Raw genomic sequence first — 20,979 nt, forward strand, 5'->3', positions numbered from 1 at the left:
CTAGTGGTAGAGAAGTTTCTAACCTGCCTGAAGCTGCCCCCCCCCCCGTAAACAAATTTGTTTGTGCTATTAAGGCTTTTAAGTTGTTCAAAAATACATTTTCTGACCCGTGACGTCACGCAACCCCCCCCACGTCTAAATCTCTCCAAACTACTTGCTATCGTTCGTGCCACGTTTGTGCTAGTTTGTGCTGTTAAAAGAAACAGGCAGGTAAGTTACCTGCGGAGAAACTCAGCTAAACGCTGCCGTGATTAAACGCCATATGATGTTCCAAACCACATCCAGCATTATATCTGAAACACTTCTCAGTGTTTACCACTAGAACAGTGACATATGTATTATATACAACAACTCTAAGTCCCTCCTACAGACATCCTACTGAACACACACACACACACACACACACACACACACACACACACACACACACACACACACACACACACACACACACACACACACACACACACACACACACACACACACACACAGGTGCTGCTGAGGGGATTCAGCTCGCGACCGTATATTGGGGATGATAGGTTGGGACGTGTCACGTGGGGGGGACCTTGCCAGGAGTTCAATGTAAAGCCAGCCCACATTTCCGATATGACGTCATATCGGCAGCAAATCTGGATCAGCTCGTTTGTACCCCAGTTTTTAGAGATGTGGGTAACGAAGAAAAGAGAGAGGGTTGTATTTTCTGACCTTTTGTGAGTCTCCTTACACACCGGGGACACATATTTATGTACAAAAGACAGCAAAATGTGCATTTTACATAATGGGGGACCTTTACTTAGGACAATGTTTTGGGGCAGAATATTAACATAAGATGTTAATATTTGTTTCTTTAAAATTAAAAACGTTACGGGCGGCTGCCACAAGATTAATCTTAAATTGAATAAACAATCCCTACTGCAATTACCAAGTATATCCATTTACAAAAGGAAGGTAGCATTAGGTGAGTATTATTTAATATAATTGCAAAAGTGTATATGTTGAATTTTTCTACATTTTTTATATTTACAAAGACTGCACAGAGCAGATGCACACGTGACAAAATTGCCTTTTCCCTAAAAAAATGTTCACAAAAATAGGAATCTACTACAAGAGTCTCTTGCAGTTTTCTTATAGTCAAAGGTTTGCAGTTTTTAGACGAAATAAAACAAAGCTGTGATATAACTGATATTGCACCCCTTAGCACTTTTACGACGGTCCCTAACTTCAGTGGGTCATCTCCTGTTTAGAGAGCTCTATGCTGTGTACATCATATCAGGTTCTGATGTGAATCAGAATCAAATGTGAAACACCTTTGCCACACCAGGAGAGATGTATCCTGCACATCACAACAGGGCTGTTACCATCTTATGGTCATACTAAAACCATAGCGAGAACAACCTCGGCGAGCGTGAGAATACCATCAACCCAGGAAAACCTCCAGCAGCTGCTGCCGCCCGGCTGTCAGAGGCGGAGAGGACCCAACCATCTGACGCGAAGTGGGGGGAGAGACTGATCTAAGCTGCTTACACCAGGCCAGCAGGCCCACGGTTGAACTGATACGAAGAATGGACGGCTTCATTACTGCAGCGGAACATGGCTTGTAAGAAGAGGCGTTGTTCGGCAGTGCTACCAACGACATAACTGGACCAGACCTCCCGAAGGTGTGTACCTATGTGTATGTGTGATGGAGGTCGTTTATGTTATTCATTGTCTTAAATGGAACCGATATTCTCTGGCCCAAACGTGTTAGCGTGTTTGGCTAATAACATTAACCAGCAGTTTATTTGGTGGACTAATGTAATCAGGACGCGTCGTGATTTTCTAAAGGAGAGCAGCTATCAGTGCTGCGTTTAAAGGCTCCACGGACATTCACCGCTTGTGTTTTGTTCATGGATGCGTCTAGCTGCTGGAGCCAGTCTCAACCTGCTCTATAGCCTCGTTAAAAATAGTCGCCTTTGTGTTTTAAACATACACAAAAGAATTGAGACACAGTAGTGTCACATATATTGTTTGTATTATTGAACGTCTTGGTATTTACCATAGCAAACAAACTGTGTACAGTTAAAGATATCAATGCTACACACAGTATGATGGATTACATTTGAGGTTGGGAGTTTGTGTTGCATGGTATGTACTGTACTGTCTCTGCAGACAATGGTGTGGTGTGCCCCAGTTCAAGGGCAGTGTCCTCTAAATAAATCCATAACAATCTGACATGGCTGATCAGTCTGAGCCTCTTCAGAATGAGGCCTTGTCCGAACTGGAGGACACAACCAGTGAATCCTACCAGCACTCAGTGTCCTAATATATATGCTGAGTTTCTATTGGTCACATTGTTAACTAGTATGGGAAATAATAATATGCATACATGTTTGTTTATTAACTAGAACATTTGAAACAATGTGCAAAATGCAGTACGATAGAATACTGCAGAATCTTACTTTAAGTAGTCAACAGTGTTGTATTAGATTGTATAGGATTAAGAGTGGTGTAAATCAACCAATTAGATTTAGGCCTACTCAAGTACTGTACTTAAGTATAATTTTGAGAGACTTCCCTTCACAATTTTTGCTACTTTGTTCTTATACTGCCTTACAATTCAGAGATAAATAGTGTAATTTTACTCCAACAAATGTGTTTAATATCTTTAGTTACTTTACAGATGATGGAAAATATAACCAACCCTTAAATCAGACTTTAGTTCACCTGGAGTAAATCCAGCAGCTACCCTGCAGTATACAAAGCCATTCAAACAAGCTGCACCTTTACCAGCTCTGAGATCACTTTAATGATCAATAATTATAAAACATATCAGAGATATTATTCTGAAATGGACCAATCAAACAATGACTACTTTTACTGTGTCTACTTTAAGTACATTTAGATGAGAGTACTTTCTACTTTCACTGGAGGAACATTTAGAATACTTTTACTGTGACAGAGTATTCCTACACTCTGGTACTTCTACTTTACTCAAGTACAAGATCTGAGCACTTCTACTTTTACTGTCGCTACTTTAAGTACATTTAGATGAGAATACTTTCTACTTTCACTGGAGGAACATTTTGAATGCAGGACTTTTACTGTGACAGAGTATTCCTACACTCTGGTACTTCTACTTTTACTCAAGTACAAGATCTGAGTACTTCTACTATTGCTCAAACAAGATCTGAGTACTTCTACTTTTACTCAAGTACAAGATCGGAGTACTTCTACTTTTACTCAAACAAGATCTGAGTACTTCTTCCACATCAGAGGATTAAAGGGCCATGTGTATTTCTCTTTCTGATTTAATTTATATTTATAAAGTAAGTCATTTAAACAGGACCAAGTTATTCTTTGTTTGTTAGCATCTAGGATATGTTAAATAACACATTGCCTTTAAAAGTAATTTTAAAAAACAGTACTGTGATGGACAACTAGGTTATTTTAGATATGTATTTAAAAAACTGGTACAATGACAGGTTTGGTAACTATGGGACTAGGGATTTATGATGTTTTGCCATTTTATCACCCTAAGGGCACGTTGCAGGTGTTATTCACTGAGTTCCCCCCTTCCAAAACAAGCATTAGTTTTACCTTCTATAAGATGAATACTACCAATACAACTATCTAATACTATTTGTAAGCTAAGGTAAACATTTGTCCTTCAGTTGCACAGTATTATTTTTCATGAATTACGTGTTCAGTAAAAATATATTTTACACTTTCCTGTTCACAGCTCAATATAGAATTGCTAAGACGGAGGTAGCGGTTATATTACGCTTTAATTTACTTATGTAAGGTGCATACAACTGGAAATTTGCTTAACTCGAAAAGTATGTACTTCACTGCAAAGAGGAAAAGCGTGACAGCAGGGTTTCCATTACACACAAACCTGATGTCCCTGGTCTCATTATGCACATTTGGTGAGGTTATGAGAAAAACAGTTAATTCAATAAGTAAAATGACAAAAACAGATTGAAAAAAAATCTGGGATAAGTATCTTCTGTTATTTTGTTTCAGTCAGACAACTCACGTGTTTCATTAATATGTTTATTAGAAACAGTATAGTTTGAGTTTGGCGTCTAGGCTCGGGCCTCATCACTCCACATATTAACATAGAACCTGAGTGATGATTAGATAACTAACCCCCGAGCCTACAGGTGGAAACTGGGGAGGAAGCTGGGGTTGTGGTGGGGCAGGCGAGCATCGCCAACGTGAACGCAGCAGCAGCTGTGAAGTGAACACATTAGCAGCGTGGAAACAGCAATAGTAGCAGCAGCAGCAGCAGCAGCATTAGCAGGCAGAGGTAGGCGGATCCAACAGTTTAAACAGAGTGCCAGATTAGGAGAATATGTTTGGTTGGTTGCAAGTGTGACGAGGGGCGTTATGTGCGAATGTATCATTGATGCTCGAGTTGACTGCCTGAACTAGCTCGCAGGCTTCGCCCCATTTCATTAAATGTTTTTTTTCAGAAGTGACAATGTACATAAATCAACTTTCAAACAAATGTGTGTGTGCCAAAGTTGTCTTAAGGGCTAGTGTACGTTATCAGTCCATTTGCCTGATGTTGTTAGGGATCCTAGAATAACATGATTAATACAAAATGTGTTGTTTTTGTAATGAGAAGAATAAAGCATGATGTTAATTCATATTCTCTGTTGCAGGAATGTTCACCCTCACAGAAGTAGCCTCCCTAAATGACATCCAGCCAACGTATCGCATACTGAAACCATGGTGGGATGTCTTCATGGATTATCTGGGGATCGTCATGTTGATGTTGGCCATATTTTCTGGAACTATGCAGTTAACAAGGGACCAAGTAGTTTGTCTTCCCATACTGGAACCAACTCCAGAGGGAACTGGGGGCTTTATACAACCCCAACCACCGGAGACAGTTGATAGTTTATGGAACAAAGAAAGCGCCATTGGAGAGCAAGCTGCTCCTCTAATGGCTAAAAGGCCTCCTGATAAAATCCCCCCCACAGTCCCTGTCACACAGTCAAGTTCTATTGGACAGCCTCTGCCTACAGGTGTCAGGACCAAGCTGGATTTTCAGCAGTATGTTTTTGTCAATCAGATGTGCTACCATGTTGCCCTTCCTTGGTATTCCAAATATTTCCCATACCTCGCTCTGATCCACACTATCGTATTAATGGTCAGCAGCAACTTTTGGTTCAAGTACCCAAAGACAAGTTCCAAAATAGAACATTTTGTTTCCATACTTGGAAAATGTTTCGAATCACCTTGGACTACCAAAGCGCTGTCGGAAACCGCCTGCGAGGACTCGGAGGAGAACAAGCAGAGACTGGCAGGAGCTTCCACCCTCCTGAAGCATCTGTCCACCAGCAGCGAGGAGGGTAGTCCAAACCAGTCCGCCCCAATGCTCACCAAATCTGGGGTCACCTTTTCTGCTGAAAAGCTTGTGAGTGAAGTTCCTGCCATGACCATACTGGACAAGAAAGACGGAGAGCAAGCCAAAGCCCTGTTTGAAAAAGTTCGGAAATTCCGTGCCCATGTGGAAGACAGTGACCTGATCTACAGGTTGTATGCCATTCAGACCGTCATCAAAACAGTGAAGTTCATTCTGATCCTGTGCTACACCATGACTTTTGTTGCTTCTATAGATTTCGACCATGTGTGTGAGCCTGAAATAAAGCATTTAACTGGATACAAGAGGTTCCATTGTACACACAACATGGCGTTCATGTTAAAGAAACTCCTTGTTAGTTACATTGCTCTCATATGCGCGTATGGCGTAATCTGTATCTACACTCTGTTCTGGCTTTTTCGGCGACCACTTAAAGAGTATTCCTTTGAAAAAGTCAGAGAGGAGAGCAGCTTCAGTGACATTCCAGATGTGAAGAATGACTTTGCGTTCCTCCTCCACATGGTTGATCAGTACGACCAGCTGTACTCAAAACGCTTTGGGGTTTTTCTCTCCGAGGTGAGTGAAAACAAACTTCGGGAGATCAGCCTGAACCACGAGTGGACCTTTGAGAAGTTGCGGCAGCATGTGATACGCAACCCTCAAGAAAAGTTGGAACTCCATCTTTTTATGCTCTCCGGAGTGCCAGATGCTGTATTTGATCTCACTGATTTGGAAATCCTTAAACTAGAATTAATCCCAGAGGCAAGGATAACAGCTAAAATCTCACAAATGATAAACCTCCAGGAGCTGCACTTATATCACTGTCCGGCCAAAGTTGAGCAAACTGCTTTCATTTTTCTCCGTGATCACCTCCGGTGCCTTCATGTCAAATTCACAGATGTCGCTGAGATTCCTAGCTGGGTTTACTTGTTGAAAAATTTAAGGGAACTGTACCTTATTGGTAACCTGAACTCTGAAAACAACAAAATGATTGGACTCGAGTCCCTGAGAGACCTCAGGCACTTAAAGATTCTGCATCTCAAAAGCAACCTCACAAAGATCCCGACAAACATAACGGACCTGTCGCCGCATCTGATCAAGTTGGTCATTCATAATGATGGTACAAAGCTCTTAGTTCTTAATAGTTTAAAGAAAATAATGAATCTCGCCGAACTGGAGCTTCTCAACTGTGAGCTGGAGCGAATCCCTCACGCTATTTTCAGTTTGAATAACCTTCAGGAACTGGATCTAAAGTCCAACAACATCCGTACCATTGAGGAGATCATCAGCTTTCAGCACCTCAAGAGACTGACCTGCCTCAAACTCTGGCACAATAAGATCATCACCATTCCATTGTCAATAAGCCATGTCAAAAACCTTGAATCCCTTTATCTGTCACATAACAAGCTAGAGTCTCTACCCTCATCATTATTCACCCTTCTCAAGTTGAGGTACCTCGATGTTAGCCACAACTCCGTTGTGACAATACCACTGGAAGTCGGCTTCCTGCAGAACCTCCAACACTTCGCCATTACTGCCAACAAATTGGAGGTACTTCCCAAGCAACTCTTCAAGTGCAGCAAACTGAGAACCTTATGTCTCGGCCACAACTGTATCTCCACAATTCCAGAGAAGATTAGCCAACTCTCGCAGCTGACCCACCTGGAGCTGAGGGGAAACTGTCTGGATCGTCTCCCAGTTCAGCTGGGTCAGTGCGGACAGCTACGCAAGAGCTGCCTGATTGTGGAGGATCATCTGTTTGACTTGCTTCCCGGCGAGGTCAAAGAGAGCATCAATCAGGAATCTAGTGTTTCTTTTCCAAATGGCTGTAAGTGTCTAAGTGATGGCCGGTAGTAACATCCTGCGTGGCATCAAATGTCCAGCATTTCATTTTTTTAAAGGTATGCCTTTAGAAACGTAAAAGTTATCTTCATGATGTTTGAGCAAGTCGGAACCACTGGAGAAATGCTTGTTGAATTCTAGAAATGATCTTGTTAACAGTCTATCACAATGTCTTTATTTTTGGTTAATATGTGCATAGCATCAAAACACTCCCACTTTGTACCTTTTGTATGCAAAACTATTGGACATTTATGTCATTTTGGAACAATACACCTTTTTGTTTTTGTGAATTTGTTTTATCACTTACCTAACTAGGTACCAGGGCAGTGGTGGCAAAGTCCATAGGGACTTGGCTTGGGAACTGGAAAGTCACCGGTTCAAGTCCCTGAAAGAAAGTGCTACCGAGGTGTTCCTGAGCAAGACACCATTCCCTAAACCTGAACAAATAAAATCAAACTATTTTTAGACAATACTAGGTCAGGAAATACACTCGATGTGGTTTGGTTGAAAGGAAAACTTAAGGTCCAATTTAAAGCTTTGCTCATATGTTTGAATAGGTGAATTACATCCATGAAGAAGTCTACAAAAGTGATAAAAGCTCCAGAAGTATTAATAATGCTACTACTGCTTCCAGTGTGTTCTTCACTTTACCTCCACAGTATAGACCACAATGATATGCTGCACACACATGGGAGGGCTGTGTAGGGATGACCTTTATAAAACCTATGCATTCCAATTTGAATATACTTTGAATATATGTACATGTTGCATCAGTAAGAAGTGATTATGTTATGATACACTGGATTATTGTTCCTCCAGAGGAGTATATTGTTTCCCTGTGTACAGCCAACCCGCACTGATGTTTTTCTTAGCTGTACTTTTGCTCACGTTTGATTTATTTTTCGTAAACTATGTGTACCATGCATTTTGTGAGTTTTTTGTATGTATTTATTATCTCATTGTCAGTTCTCTGTTCCTCTGCACAGCACTTTGTAAACCTGGTTTTAAAATGTGCTACATGAATAAAAACAATTACTTATTACACTGTTATCTTTACTGTTCTTCAAAGAAAGTACCAGCCATATGTATTTCTCACATTTTTTCATCAAGTAATTTGCAAACAATTAGCCATCTACAAACTGATTTGTATTTACTTTTAGGATACAAAATGTGATTTTAGGGCCAGCTCGTTCGACATAAGTACCATATAATTACATACTTTTTTATAGAACATAGTTGTAGGAGGACTAGTAAAAGGGTACTGTGTTATATCTCACAAAAAAATATTCAATTCAGTTTTTTACTGATCATGCCAGGCTATTAACAACATTTCACTGGAATAAGTATTAAAATAGTAATTCCTGAAACTATGATCTCAGTTCGATTTGTTTAATATCACTGAAACATTTTTATTTCACGAACCTACAATATCATTTAATCAGTCTATTCCTAACACGTTAATTATGAAAGTGTATGCATGTTACAGAGCTTACTTATAATAACACAGCATATTTTGTGGCCTCTCCATAATCTATAAACAAGGTCGAAACTATATTGTGTCAGTATATGTCATGACACTCAAGGTTTCCCGCTGACAGGCAGCAGGCCTATTTCTCAAGATTTCTTTACTACAACAAAAAATGCACTTGATTACTTGAACTTCCATGAAATGTAGGCCTACGGTTAAATTAGTGAAAGACTAAAACTGAAGTAACCCTCAAATTCAGCTAAAGTCCAGCAGGATTCTTCCCAGAGGTTTATCTAAACTTGACATCATTATGAGAAGCTGTGGATGTGGCAGAGGCTTCGTGAGAAACTGATCACATTTCTTAAACAGTGCCGCCTTCTGGTGGTAGGAACCAGTTACTACATTTTTATAGCAGCATCATTTCTGCTGTTGCATTGTGTTATCAAAAAGCTCTGAATAGCATCCGCAGTCTGAGATGAGGGCAACATTATAGTGTTTAGCTGCTTACCAGACAGTCATTTTGTGGAAGTAAAATAACAATTAATTCATTTAATTCCTACTGTTTGTTAATAAGTGAGATGAATTATATGAGATATTAGCAGGGGCGTTTCTAGGGTTTCAAGGTTTCAAGGCTTTATTGGTCATATGCACAGCATATACAACGTATATGTTGGCAATGAAAATCTTATGTCGATGGGGGAGAGCCAACAGGGGCCAGTGCCCCCGAAACGCTGACCTAGTACCCCCCTGTAGCACCCCCCCAAAAGAAAACTTTATAATATTATCATTTATTGGCTAAAGTGCTGGCGCGATGGGCGAAACTAATGTAACTCAGCATCGTAGTCGAGCCCCTTACACCGCCACTGGCCTGCTGAGGCGTGCAGGACAACAAACACCTCTCGGACCAGAGGCTGTTGTCTTTTTACGTCAAGTAAGACTCAAACCTAGACGTTGACGGACTAAAAATCACCACAAAACGCAAGACATTGTTCCTGTGAGGCAGGGACGTGCACAGGTACGGGCTAATGTTGCCGGGCAATGGCCCGGTTGCCCTTTTTGGCTGACCTGCCCCTCTGGAGAGAGCGAGAGATTTTTATTTTTTTTCTTGTGGCCTAATCAACATTATAAACCCACAATTACAATAACTTTGACCTGCAGTCTCTTTCTGAACACATACATGTGCATATTTTTTTTAACAATACTTACTTATCTCTGTATATATTTATTTTTAGTTTTTAGAATTTTTAAATTTGTGTTTCATATCCCTGTGTGAACCTGTACTGTACCTCTTCTCTGTTACTGCTGAAACACTAAAATTTCCCCACAGGGATTAATAAAGGTACATCTTATCTTATTAGTATTGTCATGTCTGAGCTAGTAGCCCTATCTTTGTCTGTGTAAACAGCGCCATCTAGTGACCATTCAAGAGATGTGTTCTGCCCAGGGTTGTCATGGTTCCGCCATTTTGAGTTCAGATTAGTTGGAGAAAACCACACGTCGTGAAAGGAAGACATTTTAACTCTGCTTTGTTACCACAAGTTTCTCTTTCCATACTTACCTGTTCTGAATGTCCAAGAAACCATCATCTGTAAGTAATAATGTACTTTATGTTAGTTAGATGGTTAAAACGTTTTAGGAAATATTTACTTTAGCTTCATGTAATTGCCTTGACAGGTTAGCTACTGTACATTCATCTTCTCAGTTAGCAGCTACATGCTATATAGATTTATACATCGAAGTTTGTATTTTGTACATGTTTAAGACATATATTTAGAATTGTATTTCTTGTATTACAGTTTCACAAAGTAAATCTGATTGCTGGATGGAAGTAAACACTGGAGACTGCACATCTTTGGTTCCGACTTTTATTCAGTATTCAGACCTGTTTAGCTATCTGCTGAGTTGTAAAGGCACTTATAACGGGGGCAGAATAAGTATTGTAGCGTCTCGCTGCGGGAAACCTTGTCAGCGCTGTCATCTGCCCCCAGTCACGTGACTTTGTTTACAATCTGACAGCTGAGAGTAAAGGAAAGTCCTCGCCTCATACTGTATGGCTAGGATGATCATACCAAACGCTTGCCTGGCTTTGGTGGCCAATCCCAGGGTCAATCTGTCCCCGGAAATGTCCCCGTTTTCAAATATGCTTTAAAAACACTTCTGAATGAATAACTCGTTTCAGTGTGCTAAGTGTGTGATTACACATTTTACGTTTTATATATATATCTATATATATATAGATATATATATCTATATAATATTTATTAGATATAGTTCAAGTCCCCGAAAGACCAAGTGGTGTCCCTGAGCAAGGCACCGTTCCCTACAATGCTCCCCGGGCGCCGGACGTATGGCAGCCCACTGCTCCTAACGCTAGGATGGGTCAAATGCAGAATTCCCGAATTCTCTTCACGGGGATTAATACTGTAGGCCAGTGGTAACCAACCTTTTCAAGCCCAAGATCACTTTTTATTCCAAATTGTAAATTGAGATCTACCAATTCTTCCGAAAAACCTAGGAGTAAGACTGTTCATCTCATATTTATTTTGCTATCAATTTCTGTTACAACAGGCTGAATGTACGTGCATACATACACACAAAGAAAAACACAGTTATGCACAGTTACTGTATCTGTTCAATACAAACTATTCACAGTATCTGCTCAAGGCACAATATTCATATTTACGGAAGGCATATCTGTTCAATACAAACTATTCACAGTATCTGCTCAAGGCACAATATTTAGTTTCTCAGTTCAATTAATAATATTCACATTTACAGATATTAGCCTCCAGTTCAATGAACACACTCCATATTTAAGTTTCTCTGTTCAATGCACAATATCTGTCAATGCTCAAGTTGCTCTATCAGCAGTGTTGGGAAGGATACTTTCAAAAGGTATTCCGTTACAGAATACAGAATACATGCCCAAAAATGTAATCTGTAACGTATTCCGTTACATTACCCAATCTGAGTAACGTATTCTGAATACTTGGATTACTTCCACATTGATTTGCATTTTATAAGGGTAGTGTGGCCATCAAATCCTGCTAACTAAACAGGCCTATTCTGGTGTATTCTTCTGTTCCAATTGGCTAAATGTGTTAGGTCCAAGTCTGCATACTACAAAAATCTAACCGCAGTCTAAGCTAACACGAGCTAATTTTAGCTAACGTTAGCTAACAGGTCAAACAGGGCTAGTCAGAGTCTTTCAACGGCTCTGGGGCTAGTAAATCAGCACATAGGATACAGATACTGATACAACTATAAAATAGCAAGGTGACTGGTAAAACTACAGCAGATGACTAGCCCTGGCTAATTAAAAAAAATAAAAATACTTTAAGATGCTTCTTCAGGTTGGAGGTGGAGTCTTTGGATGCGGAAAGGAGTTTGGCTGACGGCAAGCAGAGGTTGCACTGCACAGTTATATTTTGTTCTCCCTTCTCTTTCTTTAATGTGAAATGCTGTTTGAATTTCCAAGATAGAAACGTATTCCTGCCCTGGCTCTGTTGTGCTGGCTCCGGCTCTACCTCTAGCTGCTCCTCTTCGGACTCCATTGTAGGCAACTGATCACGCAATTCAAATAGTTCATTTTCATTAGTTTTCATGTTGGGGCTTCAGGGAAATGCATCAAGATGCCTTAATTTATTTAGAGAGTGAATAAACTCATGAAAAAGAGAAGTACCGTCATGTAATCCATTGATTTCAACAATGTAACTGTATTCTGAATACCATCTATTTAAGCTGTAACTGTAACGGAATACAGTTACTCATAATTTGTATTCTGAATACGTAACGCCGGTACATGTATTCCGTTACTCCCCAACACTGTCTATCAGCCTGACTTTAATGAGACTGCTGTGACTGCACATTATCTGTAAGTCCTTTGAAATCTGGTTGATAGTTAGTGATTGCCAGTCTGAGGCAGTCAGTAAGATGTGTGTCAGTCATACCAGTTCTGTACTTGGATTTTATTATTTTCATTTGTGAAAAGGCCATTTCACATATTTATGTGGAGCCAAAGTAGGCCTTCAGTTTAAGCGGCATGACACAATCAGTGGATACCTCTCTCTACTCACGAGAGACCAAAAGTCCTGGTCTCTTGCTCTGGCCTTAAATTCAATGTCGCTTTGCGTTTCAATAATCTCCTTCTCATGGTCCATAAGTAATGTAACACCTCCTGCATTTTAACTGACAGCTGTTCAATGTCAATGCTGAGGAAAGGGTTTGATACAAAACCAACTACTTGCCCCATGTCCTGTACCTCCACAAATCGAGCGCCAAATTCTGATGTCAGTTTGTTCAAATGGGCGCAGAATTGTTCAGGATGAAAAGCGGTTTTATCTGTGAGGTTTTGTGACACCTTTTCAAGATTTGGGAAGTGTGTCAGCCTCGCATGTCTTAACTGAGTGGTCCACAAACTGAGCTTCACTTTGAATGCCTCCACTGCGCTAATCATGTGACCAAGCTCTCGGTCTCTCACTTGCAAATCTCGGTTAAGGTCATTGAGTTTTGCGGTCAGATCGGTAAGGAACCCCAAGTCCAATAACCAAGTATCGTCGGACAGCTGCTCATACTCCTGTTCCTCGACTTCAGAAAACTGATGATCTCTGGCAGCAAATCCAGAAAACGCTGGAGCACCTTGCCCCGACTGAGCCACCTTACATCTGTGTGAAGGATCAAATCTCCATATGCAGAGTCGAGTTCGTCCAATAAAGACTTAAATAGACGGTGCTGAAGCGCTTTTGCGCGAATTGAATTGACTATTCTAACAACAACATTCATTGCATGTGACATGTCAATTGCTTTAGCTGCCAATGCCTGTTGATGTATCACACAGTGATAATTTACAAATGGTGGAAAGTCTTATGGGGCGCCGTGAAAATAACAGCAACATTTTGTCACATTTAGCTTCAAACAATTAAAAAAACTGGTGTGAATTTTTGAGAGTCACTTTTTTGCACATTTACAACAATATTTGTCAACTTAGAGATATTTTAAATATTTAAATCTAAATGCTAAATGTAAATCTAAATGTTGAATCTAAATCTAAATGTTAAATCTAAATGTTAAATCTAAATCTAAATGTTACATTGAAATATTAAATCTAAATCTAAATGTTAAATCTAAATCTAAATCTAAATGTTACATTGAAATATTAAATCTAAATCTAAATCTAAATCTAAATGTTACATTGAAATATTAAATCTAAATCTAAATGTTAAATCTAAATCTAAATCTAAATGTTACATTTAAATGTTAAATCTAAATCTAAATGTTAAATCTAAATCTAAATGTTAAATCTAAATCTAAATGTTAAATCTAAATCTAAATGTTAAATCTAAATCTAAATGTTAAATCTAAATCTAAATGTTAAATCTAAATCTAAATGTTTAATCTAAATGTTTCGGGTGAAACTAAATATTTAGCTAATATGCAAATTGAAATGCCGGTAACAGGAAGTACCAAAATAAAAGCTCGAGGAGGTCAGAGTGTGTTTATAGTGGCAAATAACGCATAAAATCCACCTTATCCGGGGAAATTGACTCTTGGACATGGATTATCGTGATAATAACTACCTAAAATAACAAACACGGTTGGAGAAACTTTATTTGAAGAGTACTGTGAGTTTTTAGTGTCACTTTTATGAAGGGTGCCGGACTTATGACTGTAGCCACTACAGCCAGCCACAAGGGGGCTCACTCACTATGACCGATCTGTCATCCTACACCCGCGCTCCTCCACCCGGTACACTGTACTGTCGGCCGTGGTCGCGCCGCAAACATGACTGAATCTTTAGCTGAGAACATCAGCAGAGCCGTTCTGGCGGCAATACAGATATGTCGACAGCGACGGCAACCGCCACAGGGCCACCACAGGCCACCTCGGTAAGTATGCTTTCCAAATCATGTATCATTGGATGCTTGTCAAGGCTAACTTAACTAAACTAGGTAACGGTAGCCAGTAGAGATTTGGTGCTAGCACCAATGCACTTTATGTGTAGCATATGTTTCTACAAACAGTAAAACTCACACCGGTAAGTGACGCAGTGGGACGAACTCATGAGCTGAAAAACAATGTGTGTAAATGTGAGTTAAAGATTACGTGAAGATGTTCTGAAGATTATATCATTTAGCGTCACAGCTAACGGAGGTCCGGGGTTTCCCCACACATAGACCATTGTGTGGCGCGGCGCCACAGAATCACCATCGAGCGCAGTGAATAGATTCCTAATTTGTTTTGTTTTTTTCAACGCGATAATTTGCGATCGGAGGGCTGAAATCACGCTAGCACCCCCCCATTCCGCCCCCCCCCCCCCCCCCCCCACGTCAACAATCGCGATCGGAGGGCTGGAATCACCCCCCCTGGCCTTTACTCACAAGATAAAACCGTGCTCTGCTCGGCTAGAGAGAGAGAGAGTTATGCTGATGGAGGACAGAGGCAGTCACAATGATTAAGACATTTCATTTAATGTGAATAAGGTACCAGTGTGCGTACTGTAAAAAAGCATAACATTTATCTCTCTTTGTTTCTACATGTTCCTGCTTTTTTGTCCTTTGCCAATCACATCTGTCTATGGCACCATGAACAACCAATTTCCACCTAATCAACTTATGATTTCCGTCTACATGCCATATGAAATTTGGATGTGGGACAGAGTATACTCGCCAAACTATTGCTGTTCTTCTCCTGGCTAAGACACCAATTGGGTCCATCCTTCGCAGTGAATGTCTTACACGTTGTCTTTGAACCACAATGTTTTTGGAGCGGAGATGCCCCATAAGCATCACTTCTCCAACATTTGGGTGTTCAGTTTTTATTTGTGACACTTCAAGATCCAATTGTTGATCACTGATGCTCTTAAATTTTGACGTTGGGATATTATAGTCTTGCAGTAACTTGCAGAAAGTTGGCCTCGAGATTGAAAGAATAGATGCCGCTTCTGTAAAGGTGGTTTTCAGTGAAAGAACATGTTCAAGCTCCTCTTTGGAAATCTGATGTCTTCCTTGGTAGTCATTCTAGGACACAGCAAAGAGTATGACATTTGGCATGTTTCTATAACAAACAAGGGTTATTCAAGAGAGGATTATAGACATTATAACAGATGAGCATTCACATCCACTCATTATCTTTCTGACTGAAAAGAATTATAGATTGTACTGTACGTTTATTTAAGGAATGTTTACTAAATAAAATGGACAATCAAAAGATGAGAGGTTACTGAGAGGTAAATGAGAAGTAAATCAAACAAATATGAACATGAATATTAATGAGTACTTACTGACAGACAGGTCACTGGAGCAAGGTCTGTTGCTGGTAAAGGTATGGTAGCGCTGGAGCTGGAACCCTGAGGAGTTTTAAAATACAAACAAAATACCAAAGACGTTATTATCTTGTCACATGTTAGTGTTGTGTAAAATATACCACCATGATTGGAACCAACACGGAAACAATACACCACACAGAAAACAAAACAAACAGCCAGCTAGGTTACATGAGTATGAAAGTATACCGAGCGGTATGACGTCCCAGTGGAGGTGCCTGGTGTGGCTGGCCCAGGTGTGATATTGTAGCTGGTGGGAGCCTGAAGAGACATTAGCAAAATATTAGCAACATTATCTTTCATGTGTTTTTAATGTTTATACGCCCAGCAGTGAAAAACCACGGATGTGATTGGCAAAGGACAAAAAAGCAGGAACATGTAGAAACAAAGAGAGATAAATGTTATGCTTTTTTACAGTACGCACACTGGTACCTTATTCACATTAAATGAAATGTCTTTATCATTGTGACTGCCTCTGTCCTCCATCAGCTTGTCGGAAACCATACATAAATGTGTTTTATAAAAGTGTCTGAAACAATTGCAGAATTAGATAAAACTACAGATATATTGAATCAAAACTCACTTTATTATGAATTGTTGTGTATGGTTTTAATGTATTTTCTCTCCATGGATTATTAGTGGGCATACAATGTTAGCCTAGCATGCTATTAGCCTGTGTTCAGCCTGACATACACACATGTTTTCTGAATCCCAAACAGGGCACACATCATCAAATCAGACCTGATTGTGACGATTGTGCCTTGTCCACCCCTCGGCTCTGTGCCAGGGGGAGTAAACACATTGTGATGACTCCCCCCGGCACAGAGAGGAGGTGAGTGTATGCAGGCTGACACCAGGGCCGTTAGAAGTGTGCCATCAGGTGGAGCAAGCAAACACAACGCCTACAGTCCGGCCTTCATTACTCCGTTGGAATCAAACGATGGCCTTAGCACTCGTCACAAACACTTAGCGTGCCCCCCCTCCTCAAAGGACAGCACTGCCAGGCGACCTGGGGACACGGCTAACAGGAAGTCAATTTAAGAGGTTGACTGGCTGCGTGTCACAGAGCATGCAGTCTGACACATCAGCCGGGGAGACGGCTTATTGTTCTAACGACCTGCTGTGCATGATGAGCGCCGTATGCTTTGTCCTTGGCACACAACATATTTGTAACAAATATATAACAAATGCAGGTGTTTATGGAGCATAATAAACCTTGCACACTGAGAAAAACTGAAACGTGTGCTTTAATTAAATGTATTATGTCAACAGAGTTCACATAACTGGATTTAGTAATTTCAAATAAATAATATTAAGTTTAAGTAAAAAATATTAGGTTCAACTTAATATTATTAGTTTCAACTAAACTAATACAGTTATGGGAAATCTGTTGACGTAACACATTTAATCAAAGTCAGAAAAACTCACCTAATTTGGATCATTGGTATTAGTAGAATAAAATAGCTATCAGTGTATAAATAGCAGATGTCAATGGTATTGAGCAATGTTACACACACAACCCGACAACAACAACAACAACAACAACAACAACAACAACAACAACAACTGTTGAATCAAAAATAAAGTGTAAGATCAGTTATGGTTGAAACAACTGAAACGTTGACTTTAATTACATGTATTATGTCAACAAATTTCACATAACTGTATTAGCTTAGTTGAAAGCAATAATATTAAGTTGAACCTATCTTTAATTTAAACATATTATTTATGCTTCTAACTAACCTAATGCAGTTATGTGAAATTTGACAACACTTAATTAAAGTCAACGTTTCAGTCGTTTCAGTCGTTTCAGTCGTTCAGTGCACCTGGACGACTTCTTGATTTGAAAGTGATGTTTTTCTCCTCGATAGTATCCCTGCTAATAAGACATAAGCATTTATATGGTGCAAGTGAATTTTGGATGCAGCCCGATGCCCGGAGGATGGCAGCGGATCTTCAGCGACAGCACTTTGTGAGCACTTGCACAGCTGATGAGCTGTAATTATGTTTTAATTATTTCTGTAGGGCATCATTCTCTCCCGACATGAACCACCAACCCCCCTCTTGCAAATGAAGACGTTGGGTATTTTGAAAACATTTGGTGATGAAACTCTCCTCGCTGAAGTCCACTAATTATCGCACAGCCTCATGTCAGCGCCCATACAGGGACGCTTTGATGTCTTCTGCCCAGGATGATAATCAAGGGCACGGATCGCATGTGATAGGCTGTAATTGGGACAAGTTGTTTAAAAAAAGGGCACCACATGACTTTGACGGCTGCTTCGCACAGCCACCCTCCCCCCATCCTGTGCCCACGGGTGAGGAAGCCTTGTCACTTATTAAGGAGGCTGTTGCCATGAAGTGACAGATGTCCTGATGTGATCTGTCTGCATCTTTGGCCTCCATCTGTCTTGTTAGTACAAATAGTTAGGGATGGTGTGAGAGCTGTTGTTCTTTCGTATATGTTAAATGTATTGGAAGCTGTTGTTTGTGGGAGCTGGCGCTGACTCCCCTGGTAATCCCCTCTCTGAGAAAATAAAGGTTTGTACCTTCAGGGGTACTATGTCTTGTCAATGGGGCCTCAGAGGTTCAGGTGTGGACCCTTGGTTTTGTACCTTTTGGAGAATAGTCCTGTACCTTTGGTGACATTGATGTACCATTTATAGGGGTACAGAATTGGCCTATAGGCATATGATTTATTTATCATTTTATACAACATTTATTTAATCCTTTTCACAACAATTTTAAATCTTTCATTTGATCAAAAATGTATTTGGTATTTGGCCTAAGACACAGTCCTCCTCAACCTTATGTTAAGGACAAGAGGTACATACTGTATGTGTACATCTTTTCTGCTTTGAAACTAATATTTGCCCTCCAGACGGTATGCATCGAGGTCCAATAATTATCTCAATGGAGAACATTAGTGTAAGTTGGGAGAAATTGACTTTTCTGTTCCCGTATTTCTGAGAGTGTAGTGAGGGATGGTGTGAGAGCTGTGGTTCTTTGTTATACGTTAAATGTATTGGAAGGTGTTGTTTCTGGGAGCTGGAGCTGGCTCCCCTGGTAATCCATGCACAACAAGCTCCTCTCTTGTTTCAAGGTTTCCCTGCCTCCTGCTCCTCTTCTGCGGGGGCCTGATGTTTGGGGTTCAGTGCCACTGAACCATCTCTGATTCTCCATTTTTGCTCTGCTTTGCTCCCTGCTTGGCAGAGAAAGATTAGGGGCTGGGGTCCTGGGGTGCGTCTCCCACCCTCTCTCCGGTCCTCTCACCCTCCCTCTCCTCAGCCGTCCTCGGAGATTCGAATCCTTTTAGCTTCTTCCTCAGGTAAAATTGCCAAGGACCTTGTGAGCCCTGGGTTCCCCTGGAGGTAAAATCTATAATGGAGTTTTGATTTGAGCAAGAACAGCCTTGAAAATGGACTTCTTTAACCAGGTAGCTGCCTCGCAGAAGGTCAACAGAACTCCAGGTGGACACAACATGCCACAACTGGGTTAGAAAAAGGCAGAACAAAGGAACAGTTTTTCTCCAAAGAAAGTGACCTGTAGACACTGTTGGAAATAAAAAGTCTAACTGATGCATTGCACACTGAATTATTCAGCCACACTTACAATATGAGCGTCAGGTTAGACATAAATCCATGCTGTCAGAATAATCTCTTCTCCACTCTCATGTCCGTCATGGATTTATGGATTTATGTGTCATATAAAAAGACTCCAGATGCATGATATTACCAAGAAACCGTTGATCAGCTTACATTTAATCAATACTGTTGTTTTGCCACCTTGACTCAAAGACAGAGGGCACCAAAGGCTCAGTTTTGAAACGACTGCAGTCTAAATAAAGATCAGCACAGAGATGAGATGCTTTGTGTATTTACTGTTATTCTGTAGCTTTATTCTAACCCTGAGCCACAGATTGGATGTACTAGCTCCATAACAAATCACATGAAACAATTAATATTATGCTTATGTATTAATACTGTTAGTGTTTATATTTTAAAGATATATTTGTAACTCGTGCATTGCCTTGTTTACATGCTGCTCTAACAAAAAACAAAACAAGAATCAAGATTGGAATCAAAAAACTACAACAATAATAATAATAATAATCATTTTTGTGATGAAAATGTTCCTTTTATTGTGGATAATACAAATAAAATAGAGTAAATAAAAACACAATACTATTTATAATTAATCACGTTTCTGTAGCAGCTGTAATACTATTATTAATGCTGTAATAATCCAGATCACTTTTTTTAAACATTATTTGTGGACACATTTGAAAAGGTTCCGTTAAATATGAATCACATTAACATACAGTAAGCTTCATCACAACACCAGATGTTGCAGACTGCGAGACGAGCGACAGAGTCTGAGAATTAGATATTTCACACAAATATGCTTCATTACCACTTTATTGATGTACCCTCTGCTGACGTTCAATTATTCATCAGCCACTCAGAAAAAAACTGTTTGCTCTGCCTCAATTTATGCCCCGTATCAAAACAGAAATCACATCCCTGCTGCAGCCGTAATCTTAGTTAATCAGCATCATTTAATGCACTTAGCAGCAGTGTTTCAAATTCAAATGAAACACTTGTGCAAAAGCAATCGCCGTCTGCCCTAGTTCTCATCGATGGTGGGTTTGTCAAAATGATGCAATTGGTCATTACCTCACATCAGACGCCTCTGAGACATAATTCTGCCTGACAGTTGGATTCTAGCTTTGACAGCCTCAAACTTGTTGAGTTTTCTCTAAATACTTGCCATTGCAATGAGTTAAACATCCCCCGGAGGCAGTGCAGAGTTTTCCTTTTGAACAAACACCCGAGGGACGCCAAGCTGGGACTGCACGAGGAACCGGAGGTCTTACGGAGAGGGCTGTTTGGGTTTATCTTATGCTACAATGGGTAATTTCTTCTGCCAGTGCAGAGGGAGGAGAAGAAAGAGCGATGAAAAGAGAGAAGAGAGTATGTTTAAGAGAGAATCTTTATC

At 40.2% G+C, this 20,979-nt stretch overlaps 1 protein-coding gene across 1 annotated transcript; it reads left to right on the forward strand.

The window, feature by feature from the left end:
- The first annotated feature begins 478 nt into the window (after positions 1-478).
- On the forward strand, positions 479-8,234 carry lrrc8db (leucine rich repeat containing 8 VRAC subunit Db). Its single transcript, XM_063892130.1, has 2 exons — positions 479-1,658; positions 4,647-8,234. Exon 2 carries the CDS (start codon positions 4,649-4,651, stop codon positions 7,202-7,204), a length of 2,556 nt encoding a protein of 851 aa, XP_063748200.1. The 5' UTR covers positions 479-1,658; positions 4,647-4,648; the 3' UTR covers positions 7,205-8,234.
- Positions 8,235-20,979: the final 12,745 nt, after the last annotated feature.

The sequence above is a fragment of the Eleginops maclovinus genome, chromosome 9 (assembly GCF_036324505.1).
Source record: "Eleginops maclovinus isolate JMC-PN-2008 ecotype Puerto Natales chromosome 9, JC_Emac_rtc_rv5, whole genome shotgun sequence".
Lineage (NCBI taxonomy): Eukaryota > Metazoa > Chordata > Actinopteri > Perciformes > Eleginopidae > Eleginops > Eleginops maclovinus.